Source organism: Pimephales promelas, chromosome 2 (assembly GCF_988280905.1).
Source record: "Pimephales promelas chromosome 2, fPimPro1.hap1.1, whole genome shotgun sequence".
Classification (NCBI taxonomy): Eukaryota; Metazoa; Chordata; class Actinopteri; order Cypriniformes; family Leuciscidae; genus Pimephales; species Pimephales promelas.
The window spans coordinates 24,811,253-24,837,114 of record NC_142770.1 but is presented as its reverse complement, the minus strand read 5'-3'; the positions used below and the strand labels follow the sequence as shown (position 1 = coordinate 24,837,114).

Here is a 25,862-nt window from a genome sequence, read left to right as displayed (position 1 = left end):
CAAGATACTAACTCGTGGCCTCAAGATAGTAACTCGTGGCCTCAAGATACTAACTCGTGACCTCAAGATACTAACTCGTGACCTCAAGATAGTAACTCGTGGCCTCAAGATACTAACTCGTGGCCTCAAGATAGTAACTCGTGGCCTCAAGATACTAACTCGTGGCCTCAAGATAGTAACTCGTGGCCTCAAGATACTAACTCGTGGCCTCAAGATAGTAACTCGTGGCCTCAAGATACTAACTCGTGGCCTCAAGATACTAACTCGTGGCCACAAGATACTAACTCGTGGCCTCAAGATACTAACTCGTGGCCTCAAGATACTAACTCGTGGCCTCAAGATACTAACTCGTGGCCTCAAGATAGTAACTCGTGGCCTCAAGATAGTAACTCGTGGCCTCAAGATACTAACTCGTGGCCTCAAGATACTAACTCGTGGCCTCAAGATACTAACTCGTGGCCTCAAGATACTAACTCGTGGCCTCAAGATACTAACTCGTGGCCTCAAGATACTAACTCGTGGCCTCAAGATACTAACTCGTGGCCTCAAGATACTAACTCGTGGCCTCAAGATACTAACGTGGCCTCAAGATAACTTTATATAAAAGGAGAATGCACAATGGGGAGCAGCTTTTCTCGACAGCTGCCTCCATAACTATAACTAATAGCCATGGATAGAGATAATTTGATTAAGTTGTATTTTAATTTAGGGATGCGTTACCAGGATATAATGAAAACACTTGCTTTGCAAGGGATTATTGTGAGTAAAAAGCAGTTAATGAAGACATTGAAAGTGTATGGATTACATCGTCGGCAATATGATAATTTAGAGGATGCTGTCGACTTTATATGTAGTCAACTCGAAGGCCCTGGAAAACTTCATGGGTATCGGTGGATGTAAGTGAAGTGTTTGGAGCGAGGCATCCGTGTCAGGAAAGAAGACGTAAGGATCCTTCTGTCTCAGCTGGACCCAGTCAATTCTCAAGCTCGCCAGAGACGACGTCTCAGACGCAGGCAGTATTTTTCACGGGGGCCTAATTTCATATGGCATGTAGATTCCTACGACAAACTCAAGCCGTATGGTATATGCATTAATGGATGCATAGATGAATATTCCCGTAGGATTATATGGCTAAGAGCAGCCTACACAAGCAGCGATCCAAAAGTTATTGGAAGCTACTTTGTTGAAGCAATAGAGCAGGCTGGCGGTTGTCCAAGGCTTTTACGCACAGACATGGGTACAGAGAATGCTTTGGTAAGAGACATCCAACAGTATTTGGGTCGAAATGATGAAGATGACAGAGCAGGAGAGAGGAGCTATATAACAAGCACGGCAAACCAGCGGATAGAGAGCTGGTGGGGACAAATGCGAAAGGAAGGGATTGAACACTGGATCCAGCAACTTGGACAACTCAAGGATGAAGGGCTCTTCTCTATGGCGACTTCCTGGACAAAGCACTTGTCCAGTTTTGCTTCATGGCAATCATTCAGGTAATATTAAATGACGATGATCTGACAACTAGTAGCTGATGTTAAACAGAGAGTTCCATAACCTGACATAACTTATGCTTTTGGGTGATTGTGATAGGGATTTCAGTGTAAACGATACAGTAACCAGGGACAGGATTCGAGTTACGTGTGAGCCAGTGGGAATGGAAGCAGTAAAATCATGCATCTGTGGGGGTCACTAATTAATGTCTTTTACAAATAATGTATTTTATTTAGCCTACATTAAAAAGATAAACAGACTTAAATTAAAATGTTTACCTAATTTCAATGCGCACCGCGTGACTGACAGGATGGCTGCACTTCTCCATGTTGCGCACAGTTTTGACCGAATTGGTGCGAACATTAACGAACATTAACTCGATTGTATTATTTGTACTGTATTAGACTGCTGCCGGTTCAATATTATTGCATGGCTTTATAATGCATCCTCCAATTATACAGCGCTGCATATGCTTAACTGAGAGAGGGAAATGTTGGACCACGTAAGCAATAACCCATTTTTCTCTCCCCTTATTTATATATATCTGCCGGATAACATTATAGTTAGAGACCCCCACGAAGCTCGAACTTGAACCCTGAAACAGTATAAACCATGTTGTATCATCATTTTACACATTGATATAACCTAGCAAACCCATAAACAATTTACTAAAATTTCCATGGGCTATAAACAGCTGGCTCATATATTTTATTGAGGGGATGGATAGCTGTTTTATTGAATTAGTTGCGTGCGTCTTTACGCATGGATTAAGAAAGAGCACTGCCACAAGATAGTTATAATTAATTTTTACCAAAGTGGGACTAGAGGGGCTCCGTAACTTTGCTTTATTGGTTTGGGTATTGATTTATTTTCGTAAAATGTACTTTAAAATATTTTTAAACGTTACAATACACTTATGTCGGTGTCTGTCTGAGCTGTGGACTGAAGCTGCTGTAGCCTACATGACTGTCAGATTACATGATAACTATAATTAATTACCTTTATCTTTAACAATAATAATCAATTGACTCATTTAAATTGAATTATATACATATATAAATTACAAAGCGAGCCCCGGACGTGACGTAACATATGGACGTGGTTTCGCCTCCCACCGGAAGTCAGCCGAGCGACATCACACACTACACTGATTAGCTTCAAGAGTGATGGAACAGCTATAGTAATTCATTTACTCGGGTATGAACATTTTATTAAATTGAGTTATTTAAACTAATATATTCCCCATCTGACTTTTAAAATGAACCGTTGGAATGTTATTTATTTGTAATGTGTTGTAAACAAAGGTAATGGGAGTCAAGCACTTTAGCTTTGATTCGTAGCATGATTATCCTATATGGAGACTAAGTAATTTATTGTTCTTGAATAATGGCATGCCTGTTAGTGTTTGCAAGTGATAGTATTTGAACTGCCAAACGTGTCATTTTACTCTGTATGTATGCCTGGAAGCTATATGCTAAAGCTAAACTGTCAAAACATGCATGTAAACAAACTGACAGCATCAGTTTCAAAACCTAGTGAGTTATTTATGTGCCTCGACCTCGTGTTTCTCAATAAGGAGAACACTTCAAGGGAAGATATGTGTTAAATTTGATATTTGTTATGACAGCTTGATTGTCATATTAATGTGCATGTGTTTGTGTAGTTGCAGTTGTAAGTATGGCTCAGACTGAGAAGAAAACAGGACTTCTGAGGAGAACATCCTCTTCTAAGAAGCCACTGAAGGAGAAAGTGGTGCTCATGTATGAGGAGATATTTGCGGTAAGCTTTCCTTTTCCAAATTAAGTAATTAAACAAATCTAAAAAACAAAACAAAAAAGTATTTTTATGAAGGGATGATGAAAGTATGGGCCATAATGAGGAGTTATAATATGATCTTAAATGCTATGCTTATGTATAAGTATCATAAAAATCTATGAAATTAAATCTATAGCATAAATAACTGTTTCTAAGAAAGCTGTTTTTATGTTTTTAATATAATAGATAATTATTAAAAAGGAAGGAGAAACGTCTAACCAGGAATCAGTCATTATATTATTATCTTAAAAAAAAAGTCAAATATATAATTTATCCTGTACAATAAAATGATTATTTATTTATTTATTTTTTTATTTTCTTAACACAGTGTTTTTTGTAAGAATGCTGTTTTTTAATATTATCAATAAAATAAAAAAATAAGGAAGAATCATATTATCTTAAATACTATGATTATTTGTCCTTATTTTGTTAACACAAGAAAGGTTTTTTAAATATATTTAATGAAATATGAAATTAATCATATTTTAAAAGAGTCTCTATGAAAGGGAAAAATCTATCAAAAAAAAAAATCATGTTATAGATTAAATCTGTGCATAACTTTTTCTTAGAAAGCATTTTATACATTTATAATAAAATCTATTACTAATAAAAATAGAAATAAATAATACAATAAAAAATAAATGATAAAAAAGAGACTTAAAGAGATTACAAAAATGTTTTATTGTCGGTGTTTACAAAGTATTTGACAAAAATCTGCTTTTCAAATCCTTTAAACAGTGTGAAATTATTACAAATGATCAATGTGGAAATCCTCATTTCAAACTCTGTTTTCTTTTCTTACCAGATGTGACATTGTAGATTGTAAACACTGTTTTCTCTCTTTCCCATTAGAAAGAAGACCCCACCAAGAACAACCCTCGCTTCTGGGACGAGCTCTTTCTGATGAAGGTCTAGATTGATGTGGTACACTGTGTTATGAATAAGTGGACAGTGTAGGTAATGTATGTGTTTGCTTTGACCAGGTGAATCTGGAGTATCTGGAAGGGAAGTTGGAGTCTCTGGATGGGGATGAAGTCATGAAAGTCAAAGACAACATCAACAGTTTGTTCCATCACTGTGTTCAAGCCCTGAGCGAAGAGCACCAGATCAAAGTAGTCAACGCACTCCAGGTAAAACATTGCTCATATATATATATACACTCTTCAATGCTTCAATGCATTTATGGGTGTGGTCCTGGTCAAGACAATCTCCTGAACTCCAAACTGAATGTCAGAATGGGAAATAAAGGTGATTTAAGCGATTTTGAGCGTGGCGTGGTTGTTGGTGCCAGACGGGTCTGAGTATCTGCTGGAGACTGAAGTAATGATGCTGAAAATTCAGATTTGATCACAGGAATACATTACATTTTGCATTATATTCACATAGAAAACAGTGATTTTAAATTGTTATAACATTACAATATTACTGTTTTTCTGTATTTTTATGAAATAAAAGCAGCCTTGGTGAGCAGAAGAGACTTCTCTCAAGAACATTACGACACCAAATATATATAGACCATTTCACAAGATGGAAACAACACTGGTCCAGAAACACTTCCTGTTTCAGTTTCTAACTGTTTTCTTTATTTCACATGTAAAGAAAACATCTTAAAGATGTTTGTTTAACTTTTTGATTCAGTTTTACATGTTCTGTTGGTTGTATTTTATCCCAGCTTTTATGTAGTGTTAAAAAACTGAAACAGGAAGTGCTTCTGGACCAGTGTTGTTTACATCTTGCAAAATAGTCTATATTTTCTTTTGATTTTTGGGTTTAAACTTGACCTGCATAAAAACATCCCATTGGAAACATAAAACTGTAGTTGTGAGATCAGCTTTTGTGTTTGGAGACACACCTTGCATTGACACACAATGTAACGTCTGCTTTTAACCCAAAGATCTGAATGTAAACAACTACAAAGCCAATCCTCTTTCTCTCCGTTTCTTTAGACTCTCTGTGCGCTCTTTAGAGGAGTTCACCAAAAGAACAAATCAGCCACAGGCTTCGACATCATCAATATGCTGATGGGCTTTGACAAAGCAGAGCTCAGGATGAAGGTCAGTCATTGGTCCCACTTGCTCATGACCTGCAGCTTTGACTTCTATGCTAGTTTAAAAGTTCACTTTTGCTGATAATTTACTCACCCCCGTGTCATCCAAGATGTCCATGTCATTCTTTCTTCAGTCGAAAAGAAATGAAGGTTTTTGATGAAAACATTCCAGGATTTTTCTCCATATAATGGACTTCAATGGGAACCAAACGGTTCAAGGTCCAAAAGACAGTTTCACTGCAAATTGCAAACTGTTCAAAGGGCTTTAAACGATTCCAGACGATGAATAAGGGTCTTATCAAGCGAAACAATCGCTAATTTAATAAATAAATAAAGTTTAAGTTTTATAAGCACAAATGCTCGCCTTCTGTGATGAGCGTTCGTGACTCTCCTGTTCGAACTCGTTCATCAAAATGAACGAATCTTTTTTCGAGTCATGACTCGAAGGGTCCTAGATAAGACCCTTATTCATCGTGAGTTTTCCGTTTAAAGCCCTTTGAAGCTGCACTGAAACTCTCATTTGGACCTTGAACCGTTTGGTTCCCATTGAAGTCCATTATATGGAGAAAATCCTGGAAATCCTCATCAAAAACCTTAATTTCTTTTCGACTGAAGAAAGAAAGACATGGACATCTTGGATGACATTGGGGTGAGTAAATTATCAGCAAAAGTTTTTTTAAAAGTGAACTACTCCTTTAAGTTGTGATCGTCCACGCAGGAGCTAATGGAGAGCCTGGACAGTCTGCTGTGCGGTGACGGATCAGAGAGTCTGAAGAGTTTGTGTCTGAAACTGCTGCTGTGTCTGGTCACAGTAAGATCCACACATACATTCTCCTTGTACAAAATCAGTTCTACGCACACCTTTACAATGGAGGTCAATGGGGAAAGGCATGGACCAAAAATAAGTGTTACAACACACAAAGTTTCAAAAGTATAGCAAAAATTAAACGCGTTCATTGTTCTCATGAGACTAGTGTGCTTTGAAATTCTCTGGTATACTTTCCTCAAAGGCTTTCAGCTGTAAGTGCAATTTTTGTTTCTTTCCGCAAACTTTGGGGTTTTATAATCAGTGTTGACTCTCATTAGTAGACTTAGGTTAGGATTCGGGTTTGTAGAATAAGTTGACACGATGAAAAGTTACTTCCAGTCTGTAGAATGTCTAATATAAAGTAAACAGTCGAAATGTGTTACCAATGTAGCTAAGTCATGTAATTAGTTTCATTTACGGGTGTAAACTCTTTACTTTTAAAAGCATTTTCCCCCAACATTAGTTATAATGTGTTTTTTTTTGTCTTTTAGGTCACAGATAATATTAGTCAGAACACCATACTGGAGTATGTGATGATCAACAGTATATTTGAGGCCATTCTGCAGGTAAATCTGTGATTGCTTGCGTTATGTTTGGGGTCATTTGCGCACTGCTTTCAATCTCATCCGCCTCTGTTTGTCCAGATCCTCTCTGATGTTTCCAGTCGATCTCAGCACGGCTACGATGCAGTGGTGCTTTTAGCTCTACTGGTCAACTACAGGAAGTATGAGGTGAACGCACAGTACAAACATGAGTGTTTTAGCATTGAACATCTGAAGCAGTGGTTGTTATATTCCTGCGAGACTCATTGTTTCCTCTGTTGCGTATAGTCTGTGAATCCGTACATTGTCAAACTGTCAATAGTGGATGACGAGCCGACCCTTGATGTGAGTGAATAGGGAGGTTCTTTAAATACAAGATCGTTATTGAGTCTTTGTAATGTAGAGGTCTAATGTAACGATCTTTCCATAGGGAATGGGAATGGTCATCCACCACGCACTTACAGACTACAACAGGTAACATCACTGTAAAAAAATATATTATCAATTAGTTATGGCTAGGTGTTGTTTTTTTATTTTTATATCGCTTTAACGCATCAAAATAAGGTAACTTTTTTTATGTTATACAAGATGCAACTCTTTTTTTTTTTTTAAAGTAATTTAAGTTAAATTTACTTAAACAAGTTGATTGTACTCAATTTAAAGGGATAGTTCACTTTGAAATTAATTTTTGATATGTTTTACCTTACCTCAAGGGCATCCAAGATGTAGGTGTCAGTATTTTAAATTTTGATATTTTTAGGTCAAACCGTTCTTGTCTGTCAGTCATATAATGGATGTCTATGGTCACCACCTCAAAGAGCATGCACAGAGAAGTCAAAATTAAACATGATTTAATGACTCGTAAATGTAAGTACACATTGATGGCCTAAGACACGAAACGAGCGGTTTGTGTGAGAAAACGAACAGTATTTATATCGTTTTTACCTCTTGTAAATCACATCGCCCCGGAAGTGATCTTTCGCGTCTGCACGTCACTCATTGTTTACACAGAGATGTTATCTTTCACTGTGAAGATCTAAACATATTTAGATATACAGGAAATCGCAATGGAAGACGATTTCGATATATCAACAGACAACACAACCGCGCAAGAGATCACTTCCGGCGCTTGCGCAGACCGAAGCGCCCGTGCCCTCAGATCACTTGGACGTGGCTGTGGTTACAAGAGGTAAAAACGATATAAATACTGTTCGTTTTCTCACACAAACCGCTCGTTTCGTGTCTTAGGCCGTCAGTGTTTACTTACATTTACGAGTCATTAAATCATGTTTAATTTGGACTTCTCTGTGCATGCTCTTTGAGGTGGTGACCATAGACATCCATTATATGACTGACAGACAAGAACGGTTTGACCTAAAAATATCAAAATTTAAAATACTGACACCTACATCTTGGATGCCCTTGAGGTAAGCTAAAACATATCAAAAATTAATTTCAAAGTGTACTATCCCTTTAAGGCAGCAACTTTTTTTTTACAGTAAGTAAAAAAAAAAAGTATTTCACGTATTCCGTCTGATTTCCACAGACAATATAAAGACAAAGAAGAAGAAAACCAGGGAGGGTTTTTCTCCACCCTTACCAGCATGGTATAAACCTGTCCTGTCTATACTCATGTCATCCCAAACCACTTTTGTTTTTGGGAGATATTTTGCAGAATGTCCTTGCTGCTTTTTTCCATTCAATGAAAGTGACTTTGCAACTAACACTTCTGTGGTCTACAGGTGGGCAGTATGTTCATCGCTGATGCAGACGAGAAGCTGTCAGTGCAGTAAGTAAAAACTAAAACACCTTGCAAAATTGAGTTTAGTATTACTTTTTAACTGGAGGTCATAAAGAAAATAGTTCCTCAATTGCAATTCTTTTTCATATACACCACCATTCAAAAGTTAGGCGTCAGTAGGATTTGTTTTATGGGACACAACACAGTTTCTGCCAGTCTTATGTTAACCTTCAGTACCTATAATCGTTTATATCTCCAAAGTGTCTTTAGTTATTTGGCCATGATTGTCTTGTGAATCCAACTCTAACTGTAAATAAGTCAGAATGCATGAAATAGCTTTAGACATCCGCTTTAATGTGTTTGAAAGAATCTCGTATGCACATCAAGGCCGCAGTTTTGATGAAAATCTCTCCCTTTTTGTATTCCATCTAATGCTCCATGTGTCTGACTCTATTGTCCTTTAGGACTAATGAAGCCATCCTGCTCGCTCTGTATGAGGCCGTACATCTCAACAGAAACTTCATCACTGTTCTCGCGCAGGTCAGCACTACTCAATGACACTACTCAGTATTGTTCGTTATTGTCTTTTATGCATTGCCGTTACTTCACACTTGCATGTATTAATAGGCCTATGCTATACATTAAGAGGTCGTGGATTGTTTTCCACAGAGTCATCCAGATATTGACATGTCAGCAACCCCCGCTGCTCCTGTCCCAGCCTCTCCCACAACCCCGCTGGGCACGACTCCGCCCTCTCTGGACAGTGAGTTCTGTTAGATCTCATTTACTCACACTCGTGTCAAAACCACATGACCTTCTGCAGAACTCAAAGTAGAAGACATAATCATGATGATGCACCATGTTTGAATCGAACATGAACACACAATAGATTTAAGAGCTGCAGACGAGGGGAGGTTTAATAAATAGCATCTTAAAGTGCCCATATGGTGAAGGCTTCTATTTTTGTTTTGGAGGTTTCATACAATAGGTTTGTTTGCATCCAAGGTCAAAAACACTGTCTGAAACAGTTTGATAAAGGATCCGGTCTCTCTAAACTCCTCCTTTCTGAGTCTACTCTACTCTGCTTTGATTGGTCAGATGGCCCAGTCTGTTGTGATTGGTCTACTCTGCTTTAATTGGTCAGATGGCTCAGTCTGTTGTGATTGGTCTACTCTGCTCTGATTGGTCAGATGACCCAGTCTGTTGTGATTGGTTTACTCTGCTCTGATTGGTCAGATGACCCAGTCTGTTGTGATTGGTCTACTCTGCTTTAATTGGTCAGATGGCCCAGTCTGTTGTGATTGGTCTACTCTGCTCTGATTGGTCAGATGACCCAGTCTGTTGTGATTGGTCTACTCTGCTTTGATTGGTCAGATGGCCCAGTCTGTTGTGATTGGTCTACTCTGCTCTGATTGGTCAGATGACCCAGTCTGTTGTGATTGGTCTACTCTGCTTTGATTGGTCAGATGGCCCAGTCTGTTGTGATTGGTCTACTCTGCTCTGATTGGTCAGATGACCCAGTCTGTTGTGATTGGTTTACTCTGCTCTGATTGGTCAGATGGCCCAGTCTGTTGTGATTGGTCTACTTTGCTCTGATTGGTCAGATGACCCAGTCTGTTGTGATTGGTCTACTCTGCTTTGATTGGTCAGATGACCCAGTCTGTTGTGATTGGTCTACTCTGCTCTGATTGGTCAGATGACCCAGTCTGTTTTGATTGGTCTACTCTGCTCTGATTGGTCAGATGACCCAGTCTGTTGTGATTGGTTTACTCTGCTCTGATTGGTCAGATGGCCCAGTCTGTTGTGATTGGTCTACTCTGCTCTGATTGGTCAGATGACCCAGTCTGTTGTGATTGGTCTACTCTGCTCTGATTGGTCAGATGACCCAGTCTGTTGTGATTGGTCTACTCTGCTCTGATTGGTCAGATGACCCAGTCTGTTGTGATTGGTCGACTCTGCTCTGATTGGTCTACTTTGCTCTGATTGGTCAGATGACCCAGTCTGTTGTGATTGGTCTACTCTGCTCTGATTGGTCAGATGACCCAGTCTGTTGTGATTGGCCGACTCTGCTCTGATTGGTCTACTTTGCTCTGATTGGTCAGATAACCCAGTCTGTTGTGATTGGTCGACTATGCTCTGATTGGTCAGATGGCCCAGTCTGTTGTGATTGGTCTACTCTGCTTTAATTGGTCAGATGGCTCAGTCTGTTGTGATTGGTCTACTCTGCTCTGATTGGTCAGATGACCCAGTCTGTTGTGATTGGTTTACTCTGCTCTGATTGGTCAGATGACCCAGTCTGTTGTGATTGGTCTACTCTGCTTTAATTGGTCAGATGGCCCAGTCTGTTGTGATTGGTCTACTCTGCTCTGATTGGTCAGATGACCCAGTCTGTTGTGATTGGTCTACTCTGCTTTGATTGGTCAGATGGCCCAGTCTGTTGTGATTGGTCTACTCTGCTCTGATTGGTCAGATGACCCAGTCTGTTGTGATTGGTCTACTCTGCTTTGATTGGTCAGATGGCCCAGTCTGTTGTGATTGGTCTACTCTGCTCTGATTGGTCAGATGACCCAGTCTGTTGTGATTGGTTTACTCTGCTCTGATTGGTCAGATGGCCCAGTCTGTTGTGATTGGTCTACTTTGCTCTGATTGGTCAGATGACCCAGTCTGTTGTGATTGGTCTACTCTGCTTTGATTGGTCAGATGACCCAGTCTGTTGTGATTGGTCTACTCTGCTCTGATTGGTCAGATGACCCAGTCTGTTTTGATTGGTCTACTCTGCTCTGATTGGTCAGATGACCCAGTCTGTTGTGATTGGTTTACTCTGCTCTGATTGGTCAGATGGCCCAGTCTGTTGTGATTGGTCTACTCTGCTCTGATTGGTCAGATGACCCAGTCTGTTGTGATTGGTCTACTCTGCTCTGATTGGTCAGATGACCCAGTCTGTTGTGATTGGTCTACTCTGCTCTGATTGGTCAGATGACCCAGTCTGTTGTGATTGGTCGACTCTGCTCTGATTGGTCTACTTTGCTCTGATTGGTCAGATGACCCAGTCTGTTGTGATTGGTCTACTCTGCTCTGATTGGTCAGATGACCCAGTCTGTTGTGATTGGCCGACTCTGCTCTGATTGGTCTACTTTGCTCTGATTGGTCAGATAACCCAGTCTGTTGTGATTGGTCGACTATGCTCTGATTGGTCAGATGGCCCAGTCTGTTGTGATTGGTTGCAAATCTGTTACAAAGCTACAGAAGCAGGATGTAAGACTGGATTGACTGACGACTCATTTCAGGCAGTTCAGAATCGGTTCTTTGTTTTGGGAGATAATAAACCTTTGTCAGGGTAGTGCCATATTGAATTATTTGACAGGAATAATTTTTTTTGTGAGGAATAGAATACAGTGTGTTCAATCGATTGTACTGTTAACAACCCATTGTTCAGCTGATGAAACATCTTCAGAAGACAAAAAGAGTTTTTAAAAGGTTGTGAAAATTACATAATCTTTTATACATCTATCCCTCCCAGCCTCATTTTCATCTGTGTTTAGTTCAATATGGCGTCTAACCTGACTAAGGTCTATAACTCCATTAATCTGAACTTTGATCTTTGAAACTTTTGCAGACCTTTACATTCACAAACAGTTTCATTACACACTACATGAAAAGTCATACCCGAAAAAGAGTCTTAATATTACTTTCTGTTCTGTAATAAAACAAACTACTATTAAATGCTCATAGCAGTAACCAGTAGTAAGGTTTGTTCAAATAATACAATGCTTTGAGCTTTTGAAATAAATGTTCTCCAGCAAATGGTGCTTTCAGTCTGTGTTGTATAGTAGAGCAGCACCACATTTCCTTAAACTAACGCCATACTTGCATATGCCTCAAAAACATGTCATTCTTATGCTGCTTTTTGCAAAGTAACCTTTTGAAAACTTGGTTTCCATTAGCTGTATGAAATATTAAATCCACTCAGATCTGGCAGACTGAAAATCCCATGGTGCATGTGACGTGTTCTCGTGCTTCAATGTGCCAACAGAGCTCAATTATCTATAATCGTGATGGCACTGATTACTCGGTTGGTCTAAAAAATGTACTATATAATTACCTTATCTTTGTTAAGGACCATTTACACCAAGGGGAATAACTCAAACATTTAAAGTGTCAGAACTGCAGCAGATACTTATAATAAACAGATTGTTGTACGCTGGTGTCTGCGCTAATATTAATATCATTAATCATTAGAGGTCTTGTTGTTAGTATTATTTCGCTCTGAAAGTCTATGGCAGCCCATGGAACCGTATGGTAAAAAGTTATGAAATTTGGCACAATGATAGAGGAGAGTCAGAACATTGACCACAGCCATTTTGGAGTCTCTAACTCAATTCCTCTAGCGCCACCAGCTGTCCAAAATTTCACTTCCATTTGTGCTAATAACTTTTGAAAACTTTCAAACAAACTTTCGAAACAAAATAACTTTTGTTTTGCCGTCATGAATTTTCCCCAATATTTAGGATCAGGGCCTGAAATTAACTTTTTCGGCCACCGGCCACTGTGGCAGGTGGATTTAAAAATTCAACTGCCACAGAGACTTTTTACCAGCCACTTTTTTTTTTGCCTCATATTTTGCCTCAGCCAAAAAATGGTAAAAAAGAACAATATTGTGAAATTTCTGATTTTTTTTGGGTTTTTTTTTTTCACGTTTATATAAAGGTGAAAAAAAACGGGAATTTCACAACATTGTTCTTTCACTTGTAAGAATACACATTTAAGTGCGGTCAAGTAATAATAATATCTCTAAGAACATACATTTTTTTAAATCTTTTTATTCATTGATTTTGTCACTCACACAACATATACAGTATATAGTATAGGCTATATAGTATATACTCAACAGATAGACCTACCGCAGCTCGTATGTAAACAAATCACACGCGGCTGGGTTGATGGCTGATTTAGTCACGTAGACAGATCCTGACAGCTTTTAGTTATAGCGTTCAGGAACCGTTAACTATGAACTAAATTAATATTGTTATTATTGGTAAAGGTACCGGATATTTTCTCACTGGTTCCCAACTCCCAACATGCACAGTTGCACATGCACACACATCTGTGCAACTGTCATTGTACTGTAGGCTACGTCAGCGTTACATTATCTCATCCCATCTCACCAACAGTTTAATACTCGCACATCCAAACGTAGTCGGAAAAGGGCCTCGATCGTCTTCTTCTGATCGCATGAACGTTCCGAAACAACAGTCGCGGTCATAAATCAGCCGCTCACGAACCTTGCCATTGCCGCCAATTATCCACTTTGTATTACAATGTCTTCTTTTACTTTTCTTTTTCTCATCCTCATCTTTTTGTTGGTTGTTTGTTTCAGCTGGCTTCTTTACCTCAGTAATGTGCCGCCACATTTTAGCTAAAGTCAAACGCAATGGCGGACTTAGTTGAAATGTAAAAATCCTAATGAATCACTCAATTTTCATTGGCTACCTGCCAATGTGGCAGGTAGATTGACAGTGTTACCCGCCAATAGGAAAATTCACCCGCATTTGGCAGGTGGTCGGGTGTTAATTTCAGGCCCTGTTTAGGATGTTCTGAAAAACCTACTTTTCCAAACTCATCCTAGACTCGACCATTTGTCCAAATTGGAAAGAAAAAGTTTTAAAAAGCGTTTTAATTCTCGAATAACTTATCAACCCATTTGATGCCATGGTGCCAAGCTGATTCTGAGGCTGTAACACTGCAGTGCTTTGCCATATTGACACCAAACTTTAAATGTGTCATTGTCTGCTCACACTGACCACACAACAACAAATGGTGACAGCGCCACCTATTGGTCAAAAGTGATATGGAATTTATTCACTGCATGTGATTTTTTTTTTCTTTTTTTCTTTTTATTTCAGCCATTTTGACTGAAATAATCTAAAAACATTAATTATTGTTGCATTTTTTTCTGAATCTCCCAGCCATGCTTACATGTCCTTTTTGTGCTTGTTCCCGATAATATCTGCTCATAGATGTATATATTTGTAGCATATTGTAGACAATAGACGTATTGTATAGAGTCTACATACTCTAAAATGTGGAGTTTCTAATGAATACCATACACTTTCTTATTTATACTATTAGTGTGTAGTAGAAATACACAAATTGGGTCGAATGATCATTCTCAGAAATTTCTCTTCATTCTTTTTCCCTCTCTCTTTGCAGTGATGAATAATCCTGAGCTTCCACTTGACCCGAACTTGCAGACAAGTAATCTTCTTATAACGTTCCTGAAATATTCCTCCATCATAATGCAGGACACCAAAGGCAAGATATCACTTTTCCTGTTCTCAAGGTTTTCCAAAAACCATGTGAGCTTCCATGCTGCCTGCAGCCTACCTAGGCAGCATCCAAACTCAAACGAAACTGGTAGACTATTGATTTCTATTGGTATAGAACTATTGATTTCAATGGAGTTTGTTGTTAGCATGTTGCTAAGCTAATGACATGATACTCTTATAAGCATAAAAACAAAAAGTTCACACACTTTTTGGTAAAATAGTCCATTTTTAATAATATCAGCATTTTTCATGATGCGTCTGCCATTTTTTGAATTTGAAGCTTGTTGCAATGCATTATGGGATTGCATTCTTTGCATGTGTCCTGAAATAAGGTTTCATAGAAAGAAATGTAACTCTACCTTTTAGAAAAGCTCCCGAGTCAACACACTTAATGCCTTAAAATGCTGCCTACGTAGAGAGGGAGCTCACTAGATTTTGGAACGGAGCCATTTATTGATCTTATTTTTAGACCATGATTACAATAGTTTTTCTCTGTATATTCTCAGACGAACACCGACTCAATAGCGCCCGACTGTGCCTCATTATTCTGACCTGTATAGCTGAGGTATTTTTCATTTATTTATTTTTTTTGTGTGTGTGTGAACACTTCTCTCCTTTGACCTCTTGTCCTCTCGCTGTCCGTTTAATAGGACCAGTATGCCGATGCCTTTCTCCATGATGATAATATGAACTTCAGGGTCAACTTGCACAGAATGGTAAGTGTCTCATTTGTTCAGGTCTCATTTCCCAGGTCTGTAAATGGCAGAATCCAAATGGAGACGATGTTTCTGGCATACAAAACAGCCAACTGTCTGACCCCATGTTACATCCAATCCATTATTAAACGGTATGCACCAGCCTCGCCGCTGCGGTAAATCCAATTAAAAGCTCCTGTCTCTCCATGTGAAAACTCTTATACTTTTGACTTAAATCAAAAATGTACAAAAATGAAGGCCGTACAATGAAAGCCAATGCTGATTGGACTGGTTGAAGTCATATCTTAAATATGCTGGTCTCTTACTGACATCACATGTGTTTCAGCCCATGAGACACCGAAAGAAAGCCGCAGATAAGAACGTCCCCTCTCGACCTTTAGTGTGTGCGGTTCTGGGTGAGTCGAGTGTTCATTTCTTTTGTGATTATATGCATCATTTATTGTATGTTTATATGAGTGTTTTTTGTCTCTTCAGATCTGATGGTTGAGTTCATTGTTACTCATATGATGAAGGAATTCCCAATGGATCTCTATGTGTGAGTTTCTGTTTAATATGTGCTGTGTGTGCGTTTCTATGGGAGTAAGAGCTGGAGAAAGAGAGATAAAGAAACGTAATTTTGTTGGGAAAACATGGAAATTGTTTGTCATTTTTATCCTATAGTGTTCATTGTCTTTGTGGGTTTTGGTTCATTTTGTGTTGTTGGCTGTAAGGGCCTTTGAAATAACTTTTGAAATTACATTTGGCGGCCTGGAACTACGTTAGCCGTGCATTTACTTGAGCCGTTTGTCAGCCAGTCAGAATCAAGCGTTCAGCAGCCCTACATCTAAGCAGGTGTAAATACTGCAATGCTTAGATAAATGTCGATATGCTGAGAATTAATTGTTGTATTTATTTTAGGCGCTGCATTCAAATAATTCACAAACTGATCTGCTACCAGAAAAAGTGCCGGGTTAGACTGCATTACACGTGGAGAGACTTCTGGTCAGGTATGATCATTACAATGTGAACAAAAGGTAGAAGTGTTGAAATGCATTCTGGGATTTTTCTTCTGTTCATCATATATAAATATATTAGGGCTGTCAAACGATTAATCGCGATTCAAAATAAAAGTTTGTGTTTACATAAAATAATAGGGTGCCGGTGCACTGTGTATAATTATTTTATATATATATATATATAAAATTTTATCTTTGCATTTTTGTTTACATTTTTATTTCTTTTTTGTTCTGATTTATTTTTTCTTTTGTGTGTGTTTCCCTTTTGTTTTTATACTTTTTTGTTGTTGTTGTTTTTTTTGTTTTGTTCATGTTTATTTCTACATTATTTATATATATATATATATATATATATATATATTTTGCTAATCGCGCGATAGAAAATGACAACGTTAAAATGGCTTTGTGTTAACGGCGTTAACGCAAAGCCATTTTAACGTTGTAATTTTTTATCGCGCGATTAGCAATCTTTTTGGCCTAGTAAACTTTGCCACTTTATTCACATGCTTTTGGACTGGACGCGGCGCTGCGAGGGCGTTGCTTCGCTGACCAAAGCACAAGCGGATCTAGCTAGACCTCAAACAAAACAACAGGCACGGCGCACACACTTGTTTGGGCTTGCGAGTCGGCCAAATAGTTGGTTAACGTTACATTTTGAGTGAATGACGAGCGCAAGACGCAGAAATGGATGCCAATAAGATTGTGAATGGAAATTTTATCGTTGTTTTGTCGTTGTGAACTGAGCCATCATCGTCGCAGCACGTCCAGTCTGAAACACCACTTGATGATGGCCAAGCAAACACACACACACACACACATGATGCGAATTCTCCGCCCCCTCGTCAATATCAAGTCCTTGTCAGTATTTATTTCACCCTTTTATTGATGGACAGTGTTACATCAATAACTGTGTGAAAGATTATTTGCTCCAAGTGAGAATGTGAGTGTGAAATTGAACACAGTAGATATGCTAATGTTGTTTTCAATAAAAAAATGTGCACAAAACAAGCCGATCCACTTTTCCATGTTGATAAGTGGAAAAATAATGGGACAAAAAGAAATCAAGAGACATTTAGAATAGATAAAAAAGTGCGATTAATCGTGAGTTATGACATTAATGCGATTAATTGTGATTAAATATTTGAATCGTTTGACAGCACTAATATATATTTAATAAAAATAATAAAGAAAAAAATGAATATTTCTCTGCAACCTCTTATAATGAATCCGTTAATGATCATCTCAATCTGTGCGGACAGTTGTGTGGGGTCACGGGTCAAAATAGTCATTACTTCAGTGTGACGGCTCTGTTGATTTGTGTTCTTCCAGCTCTCATTAACCTTCTGAAGTTCCTGCTGTCGAACGAGACCATCCTTCTGGCAAAGCACAACATCTTCCAGCTGGCTCTCCAGGTACACCACACATCACACCAGACACTCACACTCGAGGAACGTTTACGTTTTCTTACCTTTATCTTTCTTTTTTGTAGGTGGTGAACCTCTTTAATATGTTCATCACATATGGAGACACGTTCCTGCCCACCCCCAGCAGTTACGACGAGCTCTATTATGAGATTATACGCATGCATCAGGTGTTCGATAACCTCTACTGCATGGGTAAGTCCTGCTGTGTGTTTGTGTGTACATGCTTATTTTCTCCCATAAGCCCTAAAGCACTAACCAGATCTCCATTACACCTCAGTGCTGCGGGTCTCCACCAACGCTGGCCAGTGGAAGGAGCCCGCTAGTAAAGTTACGCACGCTCTTGTCAACGTCAGGTAAAGCTCTTGATTCTTAAGCTTTCGGAATGGTTTACTGAAGCGTTCATACTTGACACATCAGGTGTTTGTGGTTCATATACTGTAAATCAGGAAGATCTTTATTAGAGCCCGACCGATAAAGGATTTTGAAGGCCGATACCGATACAAATATTTTTGGGTTTTAAAATCCGATATATCGGCCGATATTTTATTTATTTACTTGAAACTGGACATGATAGTCACAAATTTTGTCATGCTTATTTGGGTTAAGAGAACTGATGGGGATGATCTTTTAATTGTTATTCAAGCAATGTATGTCTCGTGACCAACTCAACGAGTGTTGCCAACAGGAACGGTGTAGAGTGCCCTCTGGTGGACAAACTATACAACTCCAACACTCATGACATGGTTCAAGCGTGTTTCGTCTGTTTTTATTTTATTTTTGAAATATTTATTTATCGGCCGTCATAACTGCAGATACCGATAGTTTGGAAAATGCCTAATATCGGCCGATAATATCGGCCTGCCGATATATCGGTCTGGCTCTAATCTTTATAACAGATACTTATTTGTTTTCACTCTAAATCTCCCAATAAAATTCCTTAGTAAAGATGATATTTCCAATTTTGGCAACAATTATGATTGAGAGATGAACAAACAAGCATTCCTCAAAAGCCTGATCATCATATTTGAGTCACATTTTAATATAGCTTTTCTGACAAATTAAAGTGTTTAACCCTAAAACCGTATTCTGGACAAATGTGGGCAAAATAGTTTTGATTTATTTTTAAAAAACACTTCCCTTGATCTGAGCGGTACAAGACTTGGCTACTTTTCCTAAGTTTGCCTCATGAACACACACAATGTTTTTTGACTCAATTCTACAATGTTAAGTGGGTGAAAAAACCCCCTCCTTAATCTTGTATTTGGGTCAAAAATGGGCACCCATAGAAATGAATGGGAAAAACTGTAATTTAGAGCATTCATAAGACACCAGGTGACAGAAAAGTCACTTCATCTTTAGGTTTTAGCTCTAAGAACTTATTGGAATGATATTTTTAATGTAGTTAAAATATAAAATAAATAAACCATAAAAATAAGCATAATTTACATAGAAAATATGGTACTTTTTGAAGTAAATAAATTCAAAAATACCCCCAAAATAAAAAAAAAACACCATAACTGGATAGATAAAACTTTATCGAAGACAGTGATATAACATTTATTATAAATAAAAATTAGGATCACACCTGAGTCCTCTGTGCCCACATTTGTCCACAATTACAGGATTAACGGCTATAAAGTGAATACGGTTTGAGGGCTATCTTGAAACAATATGAAAGTTATTCTCACGTTTACTTTATAAAAATCAGTAAAGATTTCACATCAAAAAGACATACAATTACACTAAAAGTCCCTTTACTCGCTAAAAAGTATAAACTGTCAATCAGACGACAATCATGTTGATAATTTCGAGGTCGTAGAAGTTGCATATCAAATATAATATACAGTAGGCTAAATTTTAAATATTGACATTTTTTTTCACTCTTTGATTTATATAATCAGTTTTTAAAATATAATACTTTTTGTAATTAGTTCAAGTACTTTCTATTAAAACCATAGTAAAATTTAGGATAAAGAAAATTAATATTTAGTCAACTTTTATAATGTACAGTCACTTATAAAGATGCCGGATTAAATCATGGGCTGCTTTAGTTAAGTCTGTGACTGACATTGGACAGCTTTTGTAGTGTGTGTGTGTGTGTGTGTTTTTGTATTATTTGCTTTGGTTTTGGGCGTAGTGAATAAATTATTGATTTTAGAGTCTGTGGTAATGTGGAAGTGTTCTCCGGGCTTTCAGATGTCGCCATGTGTTTGTGCCGCACAAAAGAAGTCGACTGTTGTTGTGTTTTTAAAGCCTACATAATGCAAAGCATTACTGCAGAATATTTGAACGAGGCGCACCTTTGAACTTCCATGTAACGCTAGCTTTAGTTCACACCCAGACAGCTAGTATGGCCTTTTCAATGCAGGTCACATACTCAAGTGTATGAAATATATCTCATATTGCCTGTTTTTCTTTGTGTTTGTACTTTCAGAGCAATTATTAACCATTTCAATCCTAAGATTGAGTCGTACGCTGCTGTGAACCACATCTCTCAGCTCTCAGAGGATCAGGTGACTCAATACGTTCACATCGGGTTGATGTTTTATAAAGATCAATTAAAGAAATAAATTTATTACAACAGACTTTAATGGGTTTCTACAAAGAAAATTACATTTAGACTTGAAATCTATAAATACACAACTTTTTTGAAAGTTTCCAGTGTATATATATATTATTTTATTCAGCAAGGATGCATTAAATGAATCACAATTAACTTTCACAAACCCAATGGCCACCAAAGCTTTACATTTTGCCTCACATTCACCCATTCACTCATTCATTCACCGTCAGAAATGGAAATGACGTTGTAAACATGTTTAGCGTTTTATGTATCTAAATACATCCACACTTGATTTCTATACCTGTGTGCTGTTGCACGGCATCTAGTCATCCTGTGAAATGAGAGAATTAGTGTGGAATCTGAATATGCGCTGTTCATTGGGACAGTCTCAGGTGTTTGTGGCTTAATTAGCCTTTGATCTGTGGGGTAATGATGCCATGTGCTGGAAGTGAGGTCAGTTTTACAGATGGTAATGCCAGCTGTCACGCGCTATCCCAAAATCTCATCTCTTTTATCTCGCTATGCCAGATGCTTCCTCACGACCTCGCTTCGTTTAGTTGAAGTGTATGGGTGTGTGTCCTTCCATCGGCATGTCCCAGTCAAATTACAGACCCATCCACTTTAAAATCGCAATGTGACTTCAAACTGCCTGTGGTTTGGGAAAGCTACTCTGAAAAACAGTATCTTGCCACAATTGGCACATAAAACTGCTTTGATTTGTCTCTCACTTGGACAAAGACAGTTGTTGGAGATGATGGCGTTTGCAAAGGGTCTTGGAGCAAATAAACCTCTCTGAATATAATGAGAAAGTTTGTGTTTACATAATATATGTGGGTGCACTGTGTATAATTATTTTTATATATATATATATATATATATATATATATATATATACACACAAGCACATGCATGCTTGTACATATTTAAGAAATATTTAGATTTATATATAATTTATATTATATATAAATATTTTATATATAAATAATATTTTTTTTCTTACATCTACATTTTTAATAATGTTAATTAAAATGTATTAAAATAGCATTATATTTAATTAAATGATTTTGTAACATCAATTTCATTTTTTAAATACAGGAATAAAATGACATAATATTTGCTTTTATATTTGCATAATATTTAATAATATTTTCAATACATTTGCTTTATGTAAATAAATTAAAATTGATTTCAAATGTATTTATTTATACAGGTAAGTTGACTGAAAACAAGTTGTCATTTACAGCAACGGCCTGTGTAGGTGTACAGTACAGTAAACAAGCGAAATAAATTAAAAAGCAATTAAAAAGAAGAGGCAAAACAATCACATAAAACAAACACAATCATCCTTAAGTAAGCAAGTAAATTTTATTTATATACAGTAACACATTTACACATAGCAGCGCTATCCAAAGTGCTGAACAGAGTAAAAAACAAACCAAAAACATAAAAACAGCCAAGCAGAAATAGTATCAGGAGAAAATGAAAATGCTAGGGAATAAAAATACGTTTTTAATTTAGATTTAAAAATAGCTATTGAAGGTGCAAGGCGGGCAATTGGATCACTAGACGTGGGGCGGCAAAGTCAGCAAAGATTTTGGAAGTAAATGTCTAATAGTAGTAAATAGTCTAATAGTTTAATAGTACATTGGAATTCATTCTAAATGTGAGGGGTAAAAAAGCTAGAAGTCGATCTACCCAATTCAGAGGAGATCTGCAGTAATAGCCAATCCCTGAGCTCTGGGCTGGTAAAGAAAGTGAATTAATAAAAGGTGGTAGTTTGTGCAAAAGAGCTTTGTACACAAAAAGTGCAAAATGCATTTCTCTACGAGTTTTAGGGGTGGCCAATTTACTTTCTGGTAAAGTGTGCAATGTCAAACTCAACATTTTGAGACTCTAAAACATTAGCTTTACTTGTAGCTGGTCAAATACAGGACAAAACAACAAAAACTGAATCTAGGGCGGTTTGACTTGTATATTGAATTACACAACCACAAAAGATTTTATGCAGAGTCAGGGAGCTTTAGATACAATGTTTTTTGTTGTTTTGTCCTGTATTTGGCCAGCTACAAGTAAGCTAATGTTTTAGTCTCAAAATGTTGAGTTTTACATTGCACACCAAAAAATAAATTGTGCAATGTAAAACTCAACATTTTGAGACTCTAAAATATTAGCTTACTTGTAGCTGGTCAAATACAGGACAAAACATTAGCTTACTTGTAGCTGGTCAAATACAGGACAAAACATTAGCTTTCTTGTAGCTGGTCAAATACAGGACAAAACAACAACAAAAACTGAATCTAGGGCGGTTTGACTTGTATATTGAATTACACAACCACAAAAGATTTTATGCAGAGTCAGGGAGCTTTAGATACAATGTTTTTTGTTGTTTTGTCCTGTATTTGGCCAGCTACAAGTAAGCTAATGTTTTAGAGTCTCAAAATGTTGAGTTTTACATTGCACACCAAAAAATAAATTGTGCAATGTAAAACTCAACATTTTGAGACTCTAAAATATTAGCTTACTTGTAGCTGGTCAAATACAGGACAAAACATTAGCTTACTTGTAGCTGGTCAAATACAGGACAAAACATTAGCTTACTTGTAGCTGGTCAAATACAGGACAAAACATTAGCTTTCTTGTAGCTGGTCAAATACAGGACAAAACATTAGCTTACTTGTAGATGGTCAAACACAGGACAAAACATTAGCTTACTTGTAGCTGGTCAAATACAGGACAAAACATTAGCTCACTTGTAGCTGGTCAAATACAGAACAAAACATTAGCTTACTTGTAGCTGGTCAAATACAGGACAAAACATTAGCTTACTTGTAGCTGGTCAAATACAGAACAAAACAACAACAAAAACTGAATCTAGGGTGGTTTGACTTGTATATTGAATTACACAACCACAAAAGATTTTATGCAGAGTCAGGGAGCTTTAGATACAGTGTTTTTGTTGTTTTGTCCTGTATTTGGCCAGCTACAAGTAAGCTAATGTTTTAGAGTCTCAAAATGTTGAGTTTTACATTGCACACCAAAAAATAAATTGTGCAATGTAAAACTCAACATTTTGAGACTCTAAAATATTAGCTTACTTGTAGCTGGTCAAATACAGGACAAAACATTAGCTTACTTGTAGCTGGTCAAATACAGGACAAATTATTAGCTTACTTGTAGCTGGTCAAATACAGGACAAAACATTAGCTCACTTGTAGCTGGTCAAATACAGGACAAAACATTACCTTACTTGTAGATGGTCAAATACAGGACAAAACAACAACAAAAACTGAATCTAGGGCGGTTTGACTTGTATATTGAATTACACAACCACAAAAGATTTTATGCAGAGTCAGAGACCTTTAGATACAGCGTTGTTGTTGTGTCCTGTATTTGCTCAGCTACAAGTAAGCTAATGTTTTGTCACATTTTATAAGACGAATGCAAAGTTCGCAGATTCCTTGAGCTCCTGCTTGGTCAGCTGATATTTGCAGAACAGTGCGGCGGAAAGCGCGTGCCATTATTGTGTTTCGTGTCTGCATCAGAAGTCATGTGACGACTCCAGCGTGTTCCTGTAGTTCTATTAGACATTAACCACACGTCTTTTGACCATCGTTAGAACGTGGATAATATTCCAGCGTCTTCCAAGTGGATTTGTGTCAATGCATTGTTTAGTTTTTTTACGAACTGAAGGGAGAGCAAGTTGCGTTGATTCTGTCAAATCTCCTTGTATGTGTGGTTCATGTCATTCTCTGCTCTGTAGGTGCTGGAGGTGGTCCGGTCGAACTACGACACACTAACCCTGAAGCTGCAGGACGGCCTGGATCAGTTCGAGCGTTATTCAGAGCAGCCCAGAGAAGCTGGCTTTTTCAAGGAGCTGGTAAGCTTTCGAGTCGTTTGGCAAGCTGAGATCGTGCTTAGAAGACTAATACACTATTCTCTCCGCTGTCTCTGATGAATCAGCCGGTTTCTCGACAGTAGGGCTGTTTCGGACTGACTGATCGAATATATTCACTTACTGGACCCTCTGACTGAAAACTTTCCAGGAGATTACGGTTTAAATGATCTGATCGAAAACATAACATTCAATCTCTTGTCCAAAAACTTGGTTCTTTTCGCTGAGTTAATGTATTGATTGAAATTATTCATCAGTAATATATTTATTTTTTGCCACTATATAATGAAATAGTGATTTTAATCGAATTATAAATGTCTAATCATGATATGTAAATATATCTCAATCAACAGTGTACATTTTGTCAAGTTATGAATAGGGCTGTCAAACGATTAATCGCGATTAATTGCGTCCAAAATAAAAGTTTGTGTTTGTGTAATATATGTGGGTGCACTGTGTATAATTATATATAAATACACACACATGCTTGTATATATTTAAGAAATATTTTCATGTATATACTGTATATAGATTTTTATATAATTTATATGATATGCAAATATAAATATTTTATATATAAATCATATTTTTTTCTTAAACATACATGCATGTGTGTGTATTTATATATATATATATATATATATATACACAAAATAATTATACAAAGTGCACCCACATACAGTATATTATGTAAACACAAACTTTTATTTTGGATGCGATTAATCGTTTGACAGCCCTATTTGTCAACGCTGGAATTGTAAAGCCGAACATTTTGGTGTCAATCCAACTTGACCGAGCACACTTTGCCCTTAGGAACTCATTTTTGCATTAAATTTGAATGTAAAGTGAATTTATGACCACGACGCACACCTGCCTCAATGCTTTTCTCTCATGATGGCAGTGTGTTTGATGCTCAGATGCTGGTTTCTCCTCTTCTAGGTGCGCTCCATCAGTCTGAACGTGAGGAAGAACGTGTCTCTAAGCACCATGAGTCAGGATCTTCTGCTGAAGGAATTTTCCTCTATATCCTGAAACCTTTGACCTGTGTTTAGGACCTTCATTCTGACATCTGAGGCTTTCTCAATGTTACACCAGAACTGGATTTGATCCTGTATTATTGATGCTGTGTGTGTTTGGTCACACTCAGGACAGACTTGTATTGGCTCAACAAAGCAATCAGCTCATCTTTGCACAATGTGTGGTATTTACTTTTTCTTTTCCTTCTTATATTGGTGGTCTGGTGTTGTTTCAGTTGATGCCTTAGGATCAAACCGATCAAACCTTATTTTAGTCATTTTCTATATATCGCTTTTGTGTCCAGTCGAGTGAATGCACACAAAATAACCTTGCATGAACCTGAAAACATTTCTGGGTTATAATTGATACAATCAGAGGAAAGAAAATTATAATTTGCATTAATACATCTTTACTTAATTGTCATATTGAAAAAAATCAAACGGGCAAAATTTAAGCAAAGTAAAAATTTTCTTATGCTTTTTAAAATG

General features: G+C 37.4%; 1 protein-coding gene across 1 annotated transcript; it reads left to right on the top strand.

Moving 5' to 3' along the window:
• The first annotated feature begins 2,585 nt into the window (after positions 1-2,585).
• armh3 (armadillo like helical domain containing 3) lies at positions 2,586-25,552 on the top strand. Its single transcript, XM_039657312.2, has 26 exons — positions 2,586-2,685; positions 3,152-3,267; positions 4,156-4,212; positions 4,287-4,433; positions 5,250-5,357; positions 6,069-6,161; positions 6,650-6,724; positions 6,803-6,889; positions 6,989-7,045; positions 7,131-7,174; positions 8,247-8,307; positions 8,443-8,489; positions 8,906-8,981; positions 9,111-9,204; positions 14,652-14,753; positions 15,274-15,332; positions 15,418-15,483; positions 15,809-15,878; positions 15,958-16,018; positions 16,381-16,469; positions 17,808-17,890; positions 17,968-18,094; positions 18,180-18,255; positions 20,337-20,415; positions 24,226-24,342; positions 25,297-25,552. Exons 2-26 carry the CDS (start codon positions 3,166-3,168, stop codon positions 25,387-25,389), a joined length of 2,070 nt encoding a protein of 689 aa, XP_039513246.2. The 5' UTR covers positions 2,586-2,685; positions 3,152-3,165; the 3' UTR covers positions 25,390-25,552.
• The last annotated feature ends 310 nt before the right edge of the window (positions 25,553-25,862 follow it).